We start from the raw sequence: 22,648 nt of genomic DNA on the forward strand, positions 1-22,648 counted from the left end.
GGAGACCTTGGATGTGTGTTTATCAGTTTTGCTAATATTAATTTCAGACAAAGTCTTGGCTTCCTCTGGCAAGGAAAGCCTTGGAGATTATTTTCAAGGTCCTCTGAAAGATCTTGACCTTATACTATGTGCAAGTTAAAATTCATATTCACCTCTCAGTCTATGCTGGAATTGTAAAACTACAACAGAGTCGAATAATTTGACTTTCATACTTCTGGAGGCTAATCCTAAAATGAGTGAAATAATTCCACAGGGCAATGATCCTGCCCATCACCAAATCTATACATTCCAGAGTTATCTAGCACAGCCTGGGAATTTGTTCAAAACTTATAATGGAAAGATTTCCTATAGCTGTGTAATACCTCTAAGTATTAAGGACAGAATTTTGGTTTTAGTAAAACAATCTAGAAGTGTCTTTATTCTTGCTTTTTACCAAACAGCAACAATTTATTCTAGTCAGCAAAGTCATTTTCATTAATGGAGCAGTATTTTTTTTTTTTAATCAACCACAAAGTCTTTCAGAAGGTACTTCAGAATTAAAAGTTAAAAACTCGCACCTTCATACTAGAAAAAATTAGTTTTATAGTTTTGGTGATAAAAGGACAATCTGTAACAAAGGACAAAAACTAAGTCTAAGTTGAGTTCAGGATGTTAGTTAACATTAATATGTGTAAATCACTATTTTATTCATATTAGATTAACTGTGACTATGTGGTCAACTATATAAACATGCAATTATATAATCTAAAACTAGCCAAATCTCTAGATGTACTATAATGTGACACTTATTTAAAGAAAAAAGCTACATTCGGAGAGGAGGAGCATAAGCAACACATTCCACACCTAGAACACGGAACACTAGCTATGGAGAGGGGAAACTCTTGCTAAAGGACGTTTTCAATTCTGGCAAGTAGCAGTCTTCCAGTGTAAACTAATGAATACATGAAAAACACCAAGGAGAATACATTCAAGTTAATGGAAACAAGTCTTTATTAAGTAACTTTTAATATCAGAAAAATAAAACTCTTATAATTCTCTTTACAGCAAATATATAATATCAGTGCTTTGGCCATCTTAAGTTAAAGGCCCTTTATCATAAAATATATGGTTTTAAACTTTACTCAAATTGAATTTATAATCCCTATGACTTCCCTACATATACATAACAAAAGAGTGTAGTAAAATTAGCAAATACTAAACTATATTGATAATTTATCATTCTTAGTTTGTGGTTTTTAGAAACAGTACACGCACCTAATATATGTCGATTCCTTGGCTTATTAGTTGCAGTGTACAATGCAACGAAATACAAAATACATGCTTGGTGAACATTCGTTTGTATCTACAAGACGGCAGCTAGAGATTAGGTTTCAATACTGACATTTAACTATTCTACAAGCAATTAGCATTACATCATAATATGCCATCAAGGCAATTTTTTATACTGAAAAAATCAAAATAAAAACCGTTATTTGTAAACTTTTATACGAAATGTAACTCTTCAAGTGGAAATAAAAAATAAAATTTGTCTATTTACTATTCAATACACATAGGATTTCAATTTTTGTTATACTGAGAAAAAAAGCTCTTTTGTGTTGGGAAAATAATGCTTCAAAAAATAATTAGTAGAAAAACCCACCAATATAATGTTTTATCCGTTCAATGCCAGCAGATTTGGGAACATACTGAGGATGAAAAGTCACAGACATCCACAGGTGAAATGTAAAAAGTGTATCGTAAAGAAATCTTTCCTTGTGATTGGAAACAGGTTTTGAAATGAAGTAAACTGATTGGAGGTCGTCACAGCTGCTTCTGTAAATATGCTAAGGGCATTGTTACCCCTCTCTCCCTCCCCCTCCCCTAAATGACTAAAAAATAAAAATACATTTATAATGTGCAAGACAAATATGGATTGAACATAAAATGTTTCACATTTTGATCTATAGTCTAAAAATTAATCAATAGCTTGATCAGACTAATGAATGGAATGTTCGTATCCTCAATTATTAGCCAATGCAGGTGCACCCCAAAGCCTTTCCTGGAATGGAAAAACCCAGGTGGCCATTTCCACATTCACCGAGGGAGGCAATGGGTAGGAATTCACGATCAACACAACTGCATTCCTGCTCCACTGATCAGACCAGCCGGGAGCACTCTGGGCGAGATGAAGGTCAGTGTAGCAGTTTTTGTCCCAAATTATAACCAGTGATTGAGTAAACCGCCATCAGCCCTATTATTACCAATAAGCAACCACAATGCATTAAAAAGTTACTTGCAATCCTGCAGAATTAGGCATAAGTTGTTGTAAAATAAAAAAACAAACGGACCTGTTTTGTCAAAACTGGCAGTGTAAAGAAGGCAGCCCTGGAAGTGTCTGAGTCATCTGTAATACCGCGTACCCTCCATAAACTCTTAACGTGGTTAGGCTTTGGGACCCATCATTTGGAAATCTTAGACGTATACACTTTTCTCATAGGTTCACACAACCTATGATTATCTTCACTCAGCCGAGTTGAACGTCAGCTTTAGCAATTCTTACACAAGCTATGTCTCTGGGTCTACAGGATAAGATTAATAATTCAAACCAAACTAAGACAAGAGACCACTTAGGTTTAGTGTTACCATAGCAGCCTTTTATAAGTTTACTAACAACTTTAGCCTAATCCCAATAAAGCCTGATAACAGTCATAAGAATTCATTAGGAAGTTTACTGGGGGTACCATTATACCCATGCCTTTACGAGTCCATATAGAGATATAGTATTTATGTATATATATATAGTTAAGAGTGAATTTGGATTGCCTGAGTAACAGCTGTCTGGCAAACTGGACATGATGGCGTTCTCTTTTCACAGATCTTGTTGGCACATTCCATGCAGAAGAGGTTGTGGCCACATGGAACTAGGGCAGCAATAACTTCATTCTCAAAGCAAATCACACAGTCGTGCTTTCGTCTTGATTCTGGAGGTGAGCTAGAGGTGGAACCACCATTGGAAGAGGAGTAACTATTGGTACCATTAGAAAAAGCAGGGATGTATACTGGAAGGCCAACATGGTTGCCTGTACTAGGTGGGTCGCTCCTAACCCTGCGAGCAAGTGGGTGTTCAATGCTCTCAGGAAAGGTAGGAGACAGACGAGGAGTAGATGGCTGACTTCCTCTACGCTGAGTCTTCATGTTACCAGGAGGATCACTCCCAAAGCCAGAGAGTGGGTTAACGGGTTCAAACGGAGTCCAGATAGTTTGAGCGGATGTTGGTAGAGAGTCAAAGGCAGGAGAATCAACTGCAAGGTCTTCTGAGCCTACAGAAGGTAGTGTATCTCCAAACCAAAAGTTTCCTGTGCTAAATGGGCTTGTTGGACTAAAGTCAGCCAGCCTATTGCTTCCAAAGTAGGAATCTGTGGAACCGCTTCCCAGGGAACTGGAACTATCATTTCGATAATTGGAGATCATTCTGGCGCGGCTAGGAGGAACGGGATTGGAGGAGAGCCACGCAGAGCCCAGAGTGCCGCCTTCAAAGCTGACGTCGGTACCGTTGTAATGGAAGTCATTCTCTTCGTTGAGCTCAATGTAGTTTCCCGTGCGCATGGCAATATGCATTTCAATTTCTTCTCGTGCTCGGTCAACATTCTCGGGCATCCCTGTCACTTCAAAGACGGGCTCCTTGTCTCTGCTCGGAGTTACTATGTACGTGTGGGTCTGCTGCTGGATTCTTTTGATGGTCGCTCCTTTGGGTCCAACTACCAGCCCTACCACGCGATAGGGCACTCGGACTTGAACGGTGGTCTGACCCGGCAGATTAGGACTGCATGACAGCCCTCCCAGGGCAGGGCCATTTTTGTTTCGAGATGCACGAATCATGGAGAAGTGCTCTGCAGCTGACAGGATTTCTCGTTTGGCCATGGCAACATCTTCCTTCCGTCCAGTGACAACAAAAATGGGCTCTTCACCACGAACCGGTGTTTTGATATACGTGTTCGTCTTGGCTCTCAGCGCTTTAATTTTACAACCTGTTAGAAAGAAAATATTTCTTAAGTATCAACATCTACTTCAACAATACTGATAAAGACAAATTATAGAAAGCTCCTTTCAAGATAACAGTCTGTTTTTGGGCAGTTTTTCTTTCCCTCTTTAAGTTTGAGAGTATTTCTTTATCATAAAAACTTATCACTAAATGCTGATAAAGCTTTCCTAGTTCCACTATGACTCCTGGATCCCGAGAGGTACTTTCCTGGTGATCTCCCATTCTCAGCAAAGAGGTGACGCCTCCACTGAAGGCCTTTAAAAAACTCAGAGGACAGGCTTATAGTTTTCTTCCTCTTGTTATTAGTCATTGCAAACGATGCATGAAATAGGCCAGCTATACTATGAGTGGATTTGACTTTCAAAACACTAATAGTTTACTACCTTGCAGGGTGTTGGTGACAAAGAAAAAGAATGTACAATGTGAGACGATACCTATCATCTTATTTAATCTACGTAACAACCCTAAGGACGAGACTATTACACTCCTTTTATTGCTAAGGGAAACAAAGCGCAGAAATATTGTGTCACATGCCTAAGTTCACACAGCAAGTAAGAGGCAGAGCCAGAGTTAAACCTAGGCTGACTTCGTAGTCTATGGTCTTTTTTGTTGGTCCTAGAACCTCAAATTCCACAGAACTATACTGCATGAGAAAAGTTCTTCAACTGACTTCCACTTAGCTGTCTTGTCATTTTACCTCAACATCATTCTCTCCTCTGTAAAACTCCATGACAATAGCAAAGTGCTCAAAGTTAGCACATCATCTCATTTCTGTTCCATCAGTTGGATTTCAGGCTTAACTACGAATCAGTTGTCTTTATCCCCATCTGTTTATGCTAACTGAACTCATGCATTAACTAAATTAATAATTACATAAAGCAGTTATATATAAATCCAAGACATGGAACTTGTATCAAAATTGATTATTTTTAAAAATTTCAATAATGATGAGTACCTTAAAGAAAAAAAAAAAGATGCTGTTGAACTATGGGTGAGACAACTGTAAAACCCTGGGGTAAACAAACTAACCCAGAGTAATTTTGTATTCATTGTGAAGTTCTTGCTAAATTCAAAAGAAATATATTGGAAATTGTATGGAGTATGGTCATTGGATATGGTTTTATTGAAGGACTATAATGGCTGGCAGTCCCATTCTCAAATAAAAGGCTTTGGTTCTAAATCCTAAGTATATTTAAGTTAAATAAAATATCTAAGATACATATGTATAACTACCCAAAGATTACTTTTTGGAGTAATCAGCCATTACCAGTGCCAACTGTGTAACATTGGAGGGTTTCGAACAGTAACTTAAAGATGCCAGATATACGCTAAGGCATAAGACTCTAGGGTTATGCTTTTCAAAGATCTTAATGTGAAGCTTGCCGGAACAGATTTCTTCTCGTGACTGTATCGTGCTATTCCTAGTTTCTCAAAATAAAGCAGTTAGATGCTACTGAAAAACACACGCCACAACCTGAGCCGATCATTTTCTTAAAACTTTTTTTCCCTGCCCTCAACAAATTCATAATGTACAAAAACTAATTCTTTCTGGACATCATTCCTAACCTGTGTGACTGCACTAGTACCCTCCACCCCACACAAAATAGGTCTCCTTTCCTCCATTCTTGCCTCCTCCAATCAGCTCTCTACCTCCACTTTAGGTAGATGATGCTTTCTAAAAAAGCACCGATCGAAGGCTCACCTCTTTACGTAAGGCTTTGACGACTCCCTCTTACCATAAGGATAAAATCCAGACAGTGCTGCACGCAGGAGCTGGCCCAGTGCCTGGACCTACCTCTCTCTAGCCTTATCTCATACCCCTCCCTTTCCTCTTCCTCACTCCTTAAACTCTGTGGGGTGCTTCCACCACATTCATCGCCTCTCCATGCTCCTTGCTTCCACGATCAGAACGTTCCTTTAACCATGCCCCTCTGCTACCAGCTCTGCGTAATTCCTGATGGCCCTGCAGATCTTAGTTTATTAGGTGCCTTATTCTCTGTGAAGCTTCTGTTCCTTTCCGAGTCAGGTTTACTTTAACCTGAAGGTTATATCTGAGAAGACCAGGGGGGTGGGGGTGGGTCGGGTGGTCCAGCTAAAAGCAAAACCGCAAGGAATGCACTCAGTGGAGGAACTGGAGGAGCTGAGAAGGGCAGAGTGACAGGGTGGGTTGGGGGCTATCAAGAAATTACTACAATTAGTCTAATTTATGCTACTGTAAAACACAAAGTTACTACAGAGTGCTGCTGTAAGTTTATATCTACAATGAACTACAAGATTAAATTGACAGTGTGACTTCTGAATATAGGAAAATCTATTCCTACTCTGCTCCACCACAGAAAGTGACTTGGAAGACCATAAATCTTCCACATCCACTTACCATTCACACAGGCTGAATCTAGGAAACTCCCTCATGCAGCAGAGGAGGTGTTGCTTGAGGCTGAGAACTACAATCATTTCCATTGGCCAGTGTCTGACTGACGAAGAGACTCCTAGGACAGTCTGAAGGGGTGGTGAGAACGTCTAATTCTTCCTATTGCATCCTCAGAAGAGTTACTATCATTATCTGGATACATGAGCTTCTTCTCTGCACTATAACCTAACAAGAAGGCAGTCTGCTAGAATCACACATTTCTAACAGAGAAGGTCCTGATCACCCTAGAGAAAAACACTTGGCAAACTCTGTTAAGGACGAAGGGAGAGTTAGCTTGAGGGTCTAGGGCTGGCCCTTCTCAACCCTTACTATAGTGAACATTAGAAAGCTAAATTAAGAAACTTCTCAAAATGCTTCTGAGACAATAAGCAGCTGTCAGATGAACCTCAGTAGAATATAATATTGGAGGAGGGCATGGCAACCCACTCCAGTATTCTTGCCTGGAGAACCCCTAAGGACAGAGGAGCCTGGCAGGCTACAGTCCATGGAGTTGCAGAGAGTTGGACACAACTGAGCGACAAATATGCACATGCCTAAATCAGATACTACTGAGCCTATGGTTGTTACTAATGAGTATGTGTTTGATAGTCTCATTAGGAAGACAGAGAAGACAGAATGTGGACTACCTCTGAGATAGGGATGTAAGATAGCCTACCCTGCCCAAAAAGCCTACTTACCAAAAACAAGCTAAAAAAACAAATTATTTACAATTCACATCACAAATGGCTAATTTCTCTTATACAGGTACCCATATGCTATGCTATGCTATGCTAAGTCACTTCAGTCGTGTCCGACTGTGTGACCCCAGAGATGGCAGCACATCAGGCTCCCCCGTCCCTGGGATTCTCCAGGCAAGAACACTGGAGTGGGTTGCCATTTCCTTCTCCAATGCATGAAAGTGAAAAGAGAAAGTGAAGTCGCTCAGTCGTGTCCGACTCCTAGCAACCCTATGGACTGCAGCCCACCAGGCTCCTCCATCCATGGGATTTTCCAGGCAAGTGTACTGGAGTGGGGTGCCATTGCCTTCTCCGCAGGTACCCATATACTTGCCCTTATATCTCAAAACACCAAAAACCACAGAAAAAATAGGTAAAATAGCTCATAGAAAAGGAAACATATAAATAGCTCTGAACAAGAATTTAGGTGTCATCTCCCATCTATCATCTCCCACCTATAAGACTGTCAAATATCAAAAACAAACAGTGCTAGTAAGAATGGGGGGAAAGCCCTCATATTTAGCTGCAGAGTACAAACTGCTCGAAGGCAGTTTGCACTATCCATCAAAATTACAACTTCCTGTATCCTTCTGCCCCGGCCATCCCACTCACAGAATCAAGTCTGTAGGAATACTTGCCCAGGCACGAATAACCACTGTATTCCTGTCTGTATTAGTGGGAGTTGGTACAGCAATGTAAGGGAGTGCTCTGCAGTCACAAAACTGGAAGACTTAGGGAGGTACGCAGGAGGGTGACTTAATTTCCCTGGTACTTTTACATTCTTACAAATTTTGGAACCATACAAATGCATTATTTATTTTTTTAAAGAAATGTTGTTAAATTAGAAAATTTTAAAAATTAGAGATGAAGAAGTGACAGATTTTACTAGATTAAGTACATCAATCAGACTTTTGACTAGTTGTGAGATTTAGAAGAAAAAAAAATTATGAACAGCAGGGTAAATGATTTCATAACCTCAAAGTTGAATAAAGCATTTTAAGTCTAAGAGGTAGGGACTAGCAATTGTTTTCTCATAGCTACAAATAAATATATGGCAAGCTGTATACCAGACTGTGTAGAGATTAAGAACCAGGACAGCACTAATGACTTTCATGGTTACCATTTTGATTTGGAAGTAAATTCCCCCAATAAAGTCTCTAACTTACCTCCCTCCTGTAGGAACCCATTTCCCCTTTCTGTATCACTATGGCTAGGGCTGTGATTCACCTTAAAACTCTTTAGTTGCAGCCAGAATTCTGGTCTTCTCACTTCCTGGTATAGTAAAAGGTTGGGTCTGGCTTCTCCGGGGTAAAGAGTCTCTCCCACCAGCTGCCTGAGCAGTTAAAAGGGAGAGGGCCTCTGTTGCTGGGAGAGGAGTTTAAAGAAAAGGAATTGAAATGGTCTTCAGTGTTTCTCAAACCATGGTTTGCAGTATCAATTTAATAGGCTCCAAATGTTTTGACGAAATATGTGGACATTGACTGCAAAATAAAATGTTCTTTTGATGGGGAAGGGGGGGGTGTCACAGAAAAGCGTAAAGGCACTAGACTAGACCTTTAAGGCTGCTTTTTAATTCCATGAAATGTGGAATGATATACTTAGAAGAATCAGATATAGAATTACAGTCTGCAATGTAGATATAATTACAGTCCAAATCAATTCACCTTAAAACAGGAAGATTATCCAGATCACAGGGGTGGGCCTGACCTGATCACAAGTTCTTTGGAAGAGCTTTCTCCGGTGGGCTTCAGAAGTCGTCAGATGTGCTCTGGCTTTTCTGGAAGAAAGCAACCTATGCTTGACCTGCCTGTGGAGGCCTCATGGCAAGGAACTGTAGGTGGCCTCTGGGAGCTGAGAGCTAGGAGGAAAATGGAGGCCTCAAACCAGAAACCTTGTTCTGTTCTTTACTTTTATTATCTGCTTTAGTTTTCTAATGCTGCCATAACAAGTTACCTCATACAGTGCTTTCAATGTCACAAATTTTTTATTTTACACTTCTGACATGGGTTCTGACATGGGTTTCAACAGGGCTAAAATCAAGGTGTTTGCAGGACTGTGTTCCTCTCTGGAAGCTTCAGGGAAGAGCCTGCTCACTTGGCTTACTGGTAGAGTTGAGTTGCTTATCATCACAAGACTGAGCTCCCTGTGTTCTCGCTTACTGTCTGCTCAAGGCCATTCTCTGCCTCAGGAGGCCTCCAACATAGCTTGTGGCCCTGTCTCTCCATCTTCAGAGTCAGCAATGGGGACTGAACCCTTCTTGTACTTCAAATACCTCCCAATCTCGTATGTGACCCAGCTGGGAAAGTTGTTCTGCGCTGAAGGACTCATGTGATTACACCAGACCCACCCAGCTGATATCAGATAACCTTTTCACCTCAAGGTCCATACTCTACATCTACATAGTCAGAGTTTCCGGGGATATAGGGTGTAGGCATCTTCAGGGAAAGAGGGTTTATTCTGCCTACCACAACACCAATGTCCCGTTCCTCCAATTATTTCTCCATTCTTCCAGGCCCCTGGGCTTTTGAGCAAAGGAAAGTATTGGATTCAGAAAAATCTTAAACCCTAACCCAAGAATAGTGACCCACTGTCCAGAACAGTAGCGAGATACAAGAACAAGAAAAGTTTGGGGATCACGGGCACTGAAGTAGGGTGAAGGGATAAACCACCGATAAAAATCAAAATAGGTCGAAAAGAAATATATAAGCCAGGGTGTTGATGAAGACAGGGTGTTTATGTCGAGAGATGAGTGATTTGGTAAGAAATGGACAAGTGAACCTGGCCTCCACTTGTCCTGTGGGATGTGACTAAGTGTTCCTAGCTAAACCACTCCTCCTTCGGCCCAGAACATCCACCAGCCTGATGTGTCAACTTACCAATTCAAGTATCAAGTTCCCTATAAAGGTGCAGGTGGCTAATTCCAGGTGATATACAGAAACTACAATAATTTCTGCTCTCCAGGAGCTGACAGTGTAGAAAGGAAAGTCATGAAAACAATACTGATATAAGGTAACTGCTTTAATGAAAACAGGCGTACAAAGCAGTGGGAGCACAGAAAAGGGCAGGGCTTTACTGCTTACAGAAGGTGAAAGAAGGCTTCAGATGCATTTGAACTTAGGTTTGAAGAAAGTAGTTCTGCCAGGTGGAAAGGAGAGTCAAGAGAACTGGAAGTGCCAAAGCAGGAATCAAGAGCCCAAGATGGCAGCCTGGATACCACACCTGGCTCAGTGCTACAGGAGCTTTAAGTAACTGGAGGGCAGAATGCCAGGGGAGCAGGTCAGGTGGGGGATGATTTAGTTTAACAAAGGCAGGGGAGTTTAAATTCTATCTGGGAGGTGCAAAGAACTTGTTTTGTTTTTTAAAGAAAGGAACCCCAAATGCTATGTGAAGTATTGCTGATTTTCGACAGAGGGTTTTGTTTTCCAGAAATCAAATTCATTATATTTTCCACTCATTTCATAAACTAGCTACAAATATAAGGTAATTTAAGAAAGCTAAAACCCTTATAAACACCAAAACTAAGGTCTGTATATTTTTACTTTGGGTCATCTTCAGGTATATCTTTCTTCAGAAATTCCTTCCAAGAGGTTTTATTTTCAAAGAGAAGTTAGTGTACATGCACATACACAAGCACACCTGCTTTAATAAAAATAGGGAGGGGAGTGAAGTAGTTCTTTTATCTTTAAGAAAATTAGAATGCTGGGCTTGATATTAAAAATTACCTCCCCATCCCACCTCCCTTTCCCCATCCTTCTCCTAATTAAGTGGCCATCACTTACCTTCTCCCAGACTTCATCATCTCCTAAACATGCCTGGTTCCTCCTGTCTCTACTCAGATATTTCCCTAAATAACCTGGAAAATCCTCCTAGCGCTGCCCCCTCACCCCATATCTTCTGAGTAATAAACATAGTCATTTGGAAAAGATGAGACTGTGTGTTGAAGGCTCTATGAACCCAAGAGTAATACAAATATAGATATGACTATTATTATCACAGCTACAGCTTACTAATTCTATTCCAAGGTCTAGTTTAAAGGAAACATAAGGATCAAAAAACCGGTTATTTGCTGGACTGGGCTCTAATCTACCACCAGTTTGCTTGTGGTTTTAATGTTAGGTCATTCAACCTTTAGGTCCTTTCCAATGCTTTTATTTTTGACCAAGTCTCTCTTCTCCTGGGACATACAAAATCACTTATTTCTGAAAACTACAAAGCACATGGGACAATCTCACATGTATACACATCTATTCTTCCTTTGCTCAAGAAGAGCAGGTTGAATAACAGCTGGAAGCACAAGACTTTGAACAGACCATCACTAACCATCTTTGTGAACATCTTTGTGACCTTTGTGAACAGGTCACTAAACCTCTCTCTCTCCTTCTTGAGGGTGTGTGCTGAGTTGCTTCAGTCATGTCTGATTCTTGGCAATCCTATGTACCATAGCAGGCCAGGCACCTCTGCCCATGGGATGTCCCAAGCAAGAGTACTGGAGTGGGTTGCCCTGCCCTCCTCCAGGGGATCTTTCTGACCTAAGGATTGAATCTACATCTCTTACGCTTTCCTGCATTGGCAGGCGGGTTTTCTTTACCACCCGCCCTGAAGCCCACCTGGGTGTCACCTGGGAAGCCCAGAAACTATAATGAAAGTTACTTCTCTCACTTGGTTGTTGCAAAGATTAAATGAAATAACATCTTAAAAATACTCATCACAGTGCCTGTTATTCAAGTAGGTGCTCAGTAAAGAGGAGCTTTTTAAGCTCTCTAGCTCCTCTCCCCACTCCACCCCCACCACTGCAAGTATTTCATAAGTAAACTGAGCCAATAGGCTTGCCTTTGAAATAATAAACTTGTAGTGCATTTTTCAGTTTTCAAAACTCTCCTATATTTTCATTTAATCATCGTAACAGAGTGGTGACTAGCTTAACAGCTTTAGGAAGGATAAGAAACAAACTGAAAGAGGTTGGAAAGGTCTCCCAGCTAGAAAGCCCGACCTCAAACACAAGCTGTCTCCACACTCCTTTCACTACTCCATACTATTTTTCTCTAAAAGCATTAGAGAAACACATTATTTTATATGTATATTTCATGATATATTAGAATTAACAAGGGGGGGATCATATTCTTTAATAATTGTACATATAAATAAGACCCTTTCCTCTTGGAATAATCTCGACAGACTATTCAAAAGTTCCTACAATTTTATAGGGACTCAATTTTTCAGTATTATTAGCTTCAAAGACTGGTGAATATCAGATAAACCCAGTAAGAGTGTTTTTCACACACACACAACTTAACTCAACATTTAAATAAATTGTTTAGATTAACAATGTAATAGATTCTTAAATGTACAATACAGAAATAGCTTTCCTTTCCCTGCTCAAGGGTCCTTCTTGCAGCTCCAGTCAAAAATCGCTGAAATTTTGTTAAGAATATGGTTTCACATTAGACATCACTTCGTCAACACTTCAAACAGTTTCATTTATGTGACTTTTTAGTTTCGCTTATTACCAGTATTCATAGACATATAATATCCTAAATCAAGTAGCATCTAGAACAAACAGATCCAAACAACTTTTGGTTGACTGACTCCTCAGGTAAAGGGTTAGAGATAAAGGCAAGAGGGAAGAAAACCTCACAATATAAAAACTATAATGATAAATACTAAAATGGCAAGTCTCTAGTCCAACAGTTCAGTTCAATAAAATAAACAGCAAGTATCTGCTACGTTTCAGGTAATTTAACCAAGATTAAGACTGAGATTCAGTTCTGCCCTCACTGACCTGTACGCAACTTCAAGCATCAAAAGGATTTGTTGTCTATAGGTGTTCATGTACAGATAGTGATCGGTCATTTTCTTTTCTTACACCACTGGCTGGTGGCGGTGTTCAAGTCTTTTATATCCTTGCTGCTTTGTCTGCTTGTTCTACCACTTAGAGTTGGGAGCACTGAAGTCTCTAATTCCATTAGCTTGAGACCCTGGGTAAGTTACTTACATCTCCATAGACTTGTTTCCTTATCTGTATGGTTGCAATAAGAATGGATCAAATGAGATGACATACTACTTGACACATTTAAATGTTATTATTTTTAAAGAAAAACTCAAATGAGTCAATTTTCTCTAGAAGTTAAAAACATTAAAAAACCCTTAAGTCCTAAAGATAAAACTTATATTTAGATTATGAAAAATATGTTTAAGATATTAATTTTACAAAACTGGGAAGAGATATGTTGAAGTCATTCTAATTGGTAATTTTAAATCTGGTTTACTTTTACATGATTTTAGGAACTCTTCTTGGGCAAAGATAATATAAGGGTTACAAGTGATATAATCTAGTCCAATCTCACTTTATTTGTGGAGAAAACTCAAGCCAATAATTGCCCAAAGTTATAAACTAACGACTCTGAAATGCCTCAATTCCCTAAACACGCCACTTTCTCAACCTGCCTTCTTTTTCCAGTTGATTCTTAGAAGTGGAGAATTCCCAAAATATATGATGTATTTTTAAAAGCAGAGATTAAACTAAATTTTAAATCCCCCCCCCTCCTTTTTGACTTAATTTAGACAAGAGGATCCACATACGCAACAAAAAAGGGTTCCCATTTGGCCTTTCACTAAACCTGTGACACCCAGAGGTGGGTGTTAGAGATGAGAGGTAGAACAATTTTCCTAACTGGGGATTTTAAAATTATGTTCATGTCCATTAGAGGATGTTAATAGAAACTTAGAATTACTTCTATTTGGGAACCATATAATGGAATCAGATTCATCTGTAAATGATTCTCTTTCAGACTATAGACTGGATGGATCAAGTTTTTCCCCCAAGAGGAAACTGAGACTCAGTGAGGTTAAGGGATTTGTCCATGGTCACAGGCAACAAATGGTAAAACCATGTCTCTAACAAGTTTAACTCCAAGTTCAATGTCCTTACTGCAAGCCAAAGGCGAGGGGACAGTGGTATAGAAAGAAGGTCAGCCCAAAGGCCATTTTACACTGGTAACCTTCTAGAAGTTTGGAACTATTCCCTCCCCACTCTTCTCTAACTATGTTTAAGATGAAGCTTTATGCTTATCTTCAACTCTATCTGCAGTTCATTAAATAATTTTCTTTATTATTTTAAGGCCTAGTCTTATTTTATTGCATGATACCTACCACTTTACTTATGGTCAAACCAGGCTTCCCTGCATACAATGAACTGCAGTTTCTGCTTATTGGACAAAGGCAACAAGCCATGCCCACATGAATTGTTCTTAAATCCTGAACCCTGGCATGAAAGAGGCGGTACAACTATGCAGTGTAACTTAGAATTCTCAGAATCAACCACTGAAATAAAGACTCAAAAGGATTAAAAATAACACTGCGCTGTACATATTCAATTTAGTATAGTTTGGCTTGGTATTACTAACGTTGGAAAATCATTTAAAAAGCTTAAATATCAGATGTAATCACTATAAATGTCTATAGAGTACCTAATGGTAGTATGGGGAGAAGAGTTAAAGACTAAACATGCATCATGGTATATAAGCCATTTGGGAAGGATTAAGATGCAGTTTGATTAAACATATCATTTTAGAATCACCTGAAGATCAATGAGGTTTTAAAACAGATTATTCATAATCTCTTTGGAGTTTCCTAAAGGAGTTTTTTTTTTTTTTTGACCACAGCATGTGGGTTGTGGGATCAGATGAGCCCTCTGTAGTGGGAGCCCAGAGTCTTAACCAGTGGTCTGCCAGGGAAGTTCCTCAAGGAGTTTTAAATTGCAAACACCCTTTCCTATTTAGTATCTTATGAACATTTTTATCTCTTTTTTTTTTTCATTTTGTAATTTCATTTCAAATTACAAATGCTATTAAGGCAGAAATTACACTAAAAAAATTTGGCCACAATCCCATAGACTTTAAAATAATACTGTGATAGTCATCATGGCTGTTCATGAATATTCTGGCTCTCTCCTGTGGACACATGATTGTAATGCAATTTCTCACCCACTTGAAGTTAGGAGTGGCCAGATAACTTGTTCTGATTAATGAAATATGAGTGGATGTGATCACCATGCTACTTCAGGTCTAACATTTAAAGACTGGTGTATGCTACGCCACCGTCTCATCCTTCAGGCACAGAGAGGAAGACCAGCCATACTTGAGATGGTGGCTGCTTTGTTGGTCTAAGACCCTGAATGACCAAAATGAGCAGAGCTCCTGTGAAAAAGAAATAAGTCACTGGTCATTTTAATACTGAGATGTTGGGGTTCTTTGTTATTACAGCATCATTTATGCCTATCTGGATAGAAGTGCCATGTGTTTAACAGGCATTTAGATATCAGTTCCTTTCAGTTCTGTCACATTAGAAGGATACAGTAATGTGTGAAACTGTCTGCTAAAGCAGAGAAAAGGTGAACGAGATTAACAATTAATTTCAGATTTAACTTAACAACAGTAGTATGTGCTTATCACTTAGTTTCATATATGTCAATGTATTTGTGTACAATTCACAGTCCCTAGAGGTACTGTAGATAACGCCTATACCCAGCTGAAGAAGAGGAATCTGAATCCTAGGGAGTGATTTGTCCAAGGCCACACAGTGACTTACTGGCACAGAGTAATCAGAATTTAGGAAGTTTAACTTCTGATTGCTGTCTCTTTCCAATATATCACAGCTGAGCAAGGACTGCTAAGGGCAATTTGGGACAGCTTTCAACATATATTTTTATAGCAAAACATATATTCTAAAATAATTTTTGTCTTCAGTTTAAGACACAAGCAACAAATTTTTCCATCTGTGCAAATATTAGATTAATTCAAAACGAGATCCACAAAATACTAAGCACGATCTTATAACTAAATTCCACCTTTCCTTGAAAATGTAAGATTTAAGGTCTAGAATTCCAACCCATAGACATTGCTGGAAATCTCCCTTGAGGAAATCTCTATAGGTCTCAAATACTTGACTCCCTGCATCAGTTTTAGGTCACTAGCATTTTCTACCAGGGGGCAGAAAACACACCCTTGAATTACCACTTTATTTTCCATTTCCTCCTTAGTGAATGAAAATAGTTCATTAGCTGAATACGGCAGGAAGAAAAGGCAGTGGATTCCCCACCCATATGCAAAACAATTAAGGTTCCAAAGCTAATACAAACTATTATTTGGATCTTAAAGTCTAAAAAAATGACAATGTTTAATTTTTAAAGCTAGCATGTATATACAACAAATTAACTTTCTGAATTATAAATGATAGCGAATTTCTAGTTAGACATAATAGAACGTTAGAACAATGCTTGTGCCTTCTGGACACCAAAATCTTATTAAGTAAATTAATTTGGACAGTGATATTTTAAGCTATGCATATTAGAAACACAGCATCCTAAATCACGTTTAGGACTGAAATTGACCCAAAGCAAGATGCTGAGCAAGATGCTTACTGAGGTAGCAATGTAGAATTGAGAACTTTATCCTCATTATCAAACAATTGGTCTAACCGCCAAGTTCCACTACCTGAGCAAGGTATCTATTAGCACCTCAGTTTCTATGTCTGTAAAATGGGGATAACCACCTACCAGAGTTAAATGGCAGGTAATATAGTACCTGGAAGAGGGAATGCCAACAACTCTCCCCCTAAAAGAAAAAGACACTGTGCTTTAGCATTATTCTGAAACTATTTCTCCTCATGAAATAGATATTTCTTCTTAAACAGGGAATTTATGTACAATACCAAACTTTCTCTTTTTAGAACCTGAAAACTTGTTCCACCCTAGGAAACTGGGGAAAATTTTCCCAAGGATGTATTTAAGACAACCTAAAACAATGTGTCATATTGTCTGTTTTAAAAAGTGGAAATATATACAATCGGTGGGGATCAGTGGAAACAGAGTAGCTGAATAAAGAAAAAAAATTTCTAAGGAGGTCTAGCTCAGTAATAGCCAAAACAGGGTACAAGAAGTCACTGGAGTGCAGGAAAAAAAATCAAAACACTCCAATTTCCATCTTAACTCATCCTTTTAAACTGTTTACATGTTTTAAAAATGTATAGTATATCAGCATATATATTATTCATAAATATTCACATATTGAGATTATTAGCTTAAATATTTTTTGACAGAGTGTACAACAAAAAAAAGAGGCTTCCCCAATGGTTCAGCAACAAAGAATCTGCCTGCAAGGAAATGCGAGTTCCATCCCTGGGTCAGGAAGATCCTCTGGTATAGGGAATGGCAACCCACTCCAGTATTCTTGCCTGAAAAATCCCATGGACAGGTGCACCCACGCGCGCGTGCGCACACACACACACACACACACACACACACACAGAAATAGCTTTTCTCAACCAGGTTAGAGAACACACATATACCATCAAGGAAATCACTCATGAAAATAGTTAAAGATGTACATTAATCTTAAACTGTACTATAAAACCTTTACAAGTCTTTAAAACAACTGAACTTATGACATTCAATATTTATTTATACCATCGTTAAGTAGAGTAGTACTTTAATTCATTTTTCAGTCTAACTGGTTCTCAACGAGTATGCAAATTGGAGCAAAGTCCATTGACTTAAATTAAACGTCCTGTTAACCACTGTGAATGTATCTTGCAGGTACTACATTTTTAAAAAGTTAGGTCGTAAATCTGTTGTCAGGTTTACTTTTGATGTCTATATTCCAGAACTTCTTTGATTATCAACAAGCCTCTTTAGTTCCTGGCTTTATTTTACAGTATTGTTGGTTTCAAAATGAGATGCAAACTTAAAAAGGGGGACCAATTTAACATTTGCAAATGACCATATGCTGCTGGGGAGTATAAATATGAGGTCAACACTGCCAACTTTCATGGCTATCAAAAGCAGTAGTTTGTTTTTCTGAAAGACACTGGAACTAGAGGCCATCTACATGAGTTGCTAGTCTATATGACTCAGAATTCCATTTGTCCTACTCTCTGCTTCAGAGCTGAAGTCACAGATGTCTCCATCTGTGACATAATTATTTCCAAAACCAATTAAGAGATGTCAAACAGAAAAGTATGACTTCAGGTAATGAGTAAAAATGGCAGGAAGGGATAATTCTTAAGCAGGAAAATTTTGTTCCAAAGCAAGAAGTAAATTAAATGATTTGCCCTGTTTATTCACTTAGGGAAAGGGGAAATTATCACACCGTAAAAGGATGCAAACATTAGAAGTTGCCTGGTTCTCTGTGCAAGTGGGAAAATAAATACAGGCTTTATAATGGTGCTGCTGAGGGTGGGGGTGGCAAAGGGGCCAATGATCCACTAGTTGAATGGGCCGGAACAGGAGAAGGGGAAAACTTTTTGCTCTTAAGATAATCTTGAGAATGATGACATACTTTTAACAGTACTGTCAACTCTGGGAAAATAAGTGCAAAAGGAAGAGTCAGCAACTTGTCTCTATGTCCTAAGACATAAACAGATTCACATTTCCTTATTAACTAATAAGCTCTACCCTAAGAGGAAAAACTAAAGACTTTATTTCATTGCTATAATTTGGTGCAAGATTAAAACCTGGAATTCAGTTTACTTTTAAATAATAGAGTGGTATAAAGGTAACAGTCTGCCTAATTAAGGTCCATTTTACCATGCTTTAAAGGGTATAATACAGAAGACAAAAATTCGTATTAACTGAACAAAAGCTTTCAGTATCTCGTCCCTTAGTAAACTGGCCTCTAAGCGTTCCTTTGTTATCCTAAACTGTCACCATAAGCAAACTGAAGCAACTTGTGCTGAGGAAATACCAGCCTAGAAGGGCCTGAACACACCTTGCCATCGCCTTTTCCCCACTCTGCTAAGTATCAGACTCTAAGTATCAAAACAGTCCTCCTCACAACTTTCCAACTGTACCTAGAGATTATTTCTCCACACCTTTCCTCACCGTGTCCCTGTCTTTCTTCCACCTTCCATTTGTTAAAGTCCTATCCATTCTCCAAGGCCCCCCACAGCTGATACATGTACGACTTTGTCACACACTATAGTTATTGACATTAATTACAGATTAGATTAGTGCCACTCCGCTGTTTATATTTGACTGTTGGCTTCTTAAGGGCAGCAAGTTAGTTGGAACTAACCTCACATTCCCAACTGCCATAAACTCAAATGCCTGGCAGAATGTAAGCTTGATATATAGCAATTCCCGGATGCTGTTAATGGAATAACCAACTCATTCTGGATCTATAACTTGAGATGTTATAATTTCATCCTATGTGAGGTGAAACAGTTCTCTCCTGGACTAGCATCTTCAGTACTGCAAAATCAAAACAAAAGCAAAACAAAAAAACAAAAAAGGAAAGCAAAATTGATTCACCAAACTATGGGAATAAACTCTTAAGGGAATGGCATCAGCTTTGAACAGTCTTTAAGTACCAGGCAGTCTGAAATAGGCTATCTCCTCCATCCAGATTTCAGATGGATGGATTTTTCATATTAAAATCCTAGAGGTAAGAAATGAGCCAACTCTGATATTTGAAACCACCATTTCGACAGACCTTATTTATGTGTACTTTAGACCACTTGGGAAAGATGAGATCATTTAAGCAGCAGCGCCATCATTTCTTTTTATTTGACCCCAACAATGCTCTCAACCTAACAGTAGAGAGACATGCATCAACCAGGTTCAATCATATTGTAATAAGTCAGCTGCAGAGAATATTCACTCTTCCAATAAAGGGGGCGAAGCTACACTAAAGAGCATAGGACCTTCCCTAAAAATGTCGGATAGAGAGGTACTCTGGGCATCCCCTTCCCCCACCTTCACAAATCTACTCCTGGAATCTGAGACATAGGTCCTTTGTCTGAACAATGTGGGAGGAGTCTGTCTGCAGTACTGGTGTGCTGGCAAGTGAGGAGAATCTACTGAAAACTGTATAAACGTACAAAGTTCCTTAACTCAATTACTTTACTGTCCAATTTTCCTTCATGGTGTACCCTAAAGCGTTCTAAAAGGCAGCCACTCTGTCTTTTCGATAGTTAAAATATATCGGAATACCGTGATCGATCAACAGAGTTAGCTAAGAAGCTAAGTTTCTGAACAGCGAAGAGGTGCAGGGGGGGTGGCGGTAAGAACGACCACTTGAACATCCCCTCTTCCCTCGCGAATGAGCTTCCCGCTCCCCACCCCCTCGACAAGCCTCCATTTCTGTCAATTTCTTCTTCCCAGAAAGCCGTTGTAAGGCAGGCTGAGAGGTTTTTACCAAGACAGTAGTCGGCTGCGCAAACTTGCGATCTCGAAGCTTTTAGTGCACAACACCGAATCCACAACCGACCCGACCTTTTACCACCTCAGGTTGTTTCTGGTGCCACGCCAGCTGGGGTGTTCCAGGAATACAGCCCGAGTCAAGGGGACACCGCCGGGCTGGGTGGCTCAAGAAACTTATCGCCTTGCATTGTGCAGGAGAAGAGGGACACCGTGGGGGGTGGGGGGTTCGCAAGGTGACCCATCTTCTCGTCTGGTAGCCCCTCGGGTTCCTCCCACACCCCTTCCCGGTGGACCTAGGGCCCTCGCCAGGTTCGCCTTTCCAGCCCCAAGCTCCTTTCTTTCGTATCCCCACCCACGCGCACTCACCGGGCCCAGCCCGGCCGGACACCCCCCCAACCCCCCACTCGCACTCACCCTGGCGACCGACAATCTCGGCGACATGCTCGGAGCTGGGCACCGGAACGCACTCGGTGGTGTTAACGCTCTTCCTCCGGAGCAGGGCCGCCTGCTCCCCGTTCAGGGCGGCCGCCGCCGCCGCCGCCCCGCAGCCGCCGGGGCCGTAGGCGTGGGACAGCATCGCCGCCATCATGCCCTGGGCATCGTCCCCTCCGTAGAGCACCCCCGCCGCCGCCGCCGCCGCGGCCGCCTCCCGGGCATCGAAGCCGGCGGCGGGCAGCAGCACCGACCCCAGGGACCCGCCCGGGATCGGCTGGGTCTGAGAGGCGGCGGCCGCGGGCGGCGACAGCAGCAGCAGGGACGGCCGGCCCTCCTCCTCTGCCTCCTCCAGCTCCTCCTCCTCCAGCAGGTCTCCGTCCAGCTCCGCGTCCTCCCCCTCCTCCTCCTCCTCGTCGTCGTCGTCCTCCTCCTCCTCCAGCTCCAGCTCGGCCGCCTCCGAGACCCCGGGTCGGCCGGGCGGCGCCCGCTCCTCGGGTGATGGTCCCGCCGCCCGCCGGGCCGGGCCCTGCGCCGCCGCGGCCCGGATCGCCGGGGCGCCGGGCTCCGCCGGGCTGGGGTCGTCGAGGCCCAGCGCTGCCAGGCGTTCCCTCAGCAGGAGCCCGTCCCCCTCGAGCTCCGGGCCACCCGCGGGGGGCGGCGGCGGCGGAGGCAGCGGCGGCGGCGGCGGGGGCGGCTGCGGCAGCGGGGCCGGGGCCGCCGCCAGGGCCAGGGCCGCGGAGCTGCCGCTCGGCATCGCGGCGGCGCGCTGTCAATGGCGGCGGCGGCGGCGGCGGCGGCGGCGGCCGCGTCAGGCGCGGCGGGCGGCGAGCCCCATGGCGGACAGGGCCCCGGCCCTGCTCAGCGCGCAAACACTTTTCCTCAGGGGAGGCGGCGGGGCCGAGCGACCCGGGCCGAGCAGCGCCAGGGCCGCCCGGAGAGCGGAGAGGGCGGGGTGGAGGGGCAAGGGAAGGAGGCAGAGGCAGGTAACTAGGTGGGTGGGTGGGGACGGCAGCGGGGCGGGCTGACGGAGGTTCGGCCGCGGCTCCCCTCTCAGGGATTCTTTTGTTTCATGGCCTCAACCAGCCCCCGGCGCGCGCGGCGGCGGCGGCGGCGGCGGCGGCGGCGACGCCCCACGCCGCTCTCCTAAGGCAGCCGGCGCGCTCTGATTGGCCGCTTTTAATCTCCGGGAGCCCGCCCTCTCCTCCCCGCGGCCTTCTAACTCCGGTCCCTAGCCCCTAGCCCCACCCCCCCACCCGCTTCTTGGGCCCCGCCCCGCTCCTCCCCAGAGCTTTCTGATTGGGTGACTGGGACGAGCCCGCCCCTCAAAGCCGTCTCCGTCCGTCCTCTGCCCTCCCCCCACCCCGCCCTCCCCGTTCCCTACTGGCTCACGAGGAGAGGGACTGTGATTGTTCGCTTTACACGTCACTCTTTGTGACGTGACCGGGTGGAGGCGGGGCGAAAGCAAGGCCGAGGAGGGCTGAAGCTGGGAGCCTTCTGGAGGGGGTTCTCGCGCAGGCGCGTGCTGTCCAAGCGCACACCTGGCCGTCTGCGGTCCTGGGCATCTTTGGGGCCCACCTGGGTGGGGTCTTTCAGTTCCCAGTGGGGGAGGCTTTGGAGGTGTAGCGTAGGCATGGGCCCGGAGGGCATGGTTCAAGAGGTGATTTCCCTCTTTCGGAGTAAGGGCCTAGGGAGAGAGTCATTGCAGGAGGGGCCAGTGAGGTGTCCTCCTGTGCAGCCGCAGGGGTGGTTTCCAGAGCCGCGTGGCTCCTGGGCCTTCCCTGCACCACCCCGGGAAGCTCCTCCTTCCCGGGCGGGGCCTTCCCACGCCCTGCCGGCTCGCCTTCCAATGC

General features: G+C 42.5%; 1 protein-coding gene across 1 annotated transcript; it reads right to left on the reverse strand.

Moving 5' to 3' along the window:
- Window positions 1–966: 966 nt before the first annotated feature.
- MEX3C (mex-3 RNA binding family member C) lies at window positions 967–22,025 on the reverse strand. The gene is made up of 2 exons (XM_086373541.1): window positions 20,778–22,025; window positions 967–4,007 (listed from the first exon to the last, which is right to left on the reverse strand). The coding sequence occupies exons 1-2, from the start codon at window positions 21,550–21,552 to the stop codon at window positions 2,782–2,784; spliced, it is 2,001 nt and encodes a 666-aa protein (XP_086229667.1). The 5' UTR covers window positions 21,553–22,025; the 3' UTR covers window positions 967–2,781.
- Between the last annotated feature and the right edge of the window lie 623 nt (window positions 22,026–22,648).

Source organism: Bos grunniens, chromosome 24 (assembly GCF_055505025.1).
Source record: "Bos grunniens cultivar Pamir isolate PY7600 chromosome 24, Bosgru_T2T1.0, whole genome shotgun sequence".
Taxonomy (NCBI): domain Eukaryota; kingdom Metazoa; phylum Chordata; class Mammalia; order Artiodactyla; family Bovidae; genus Bos; species Bos grunniens.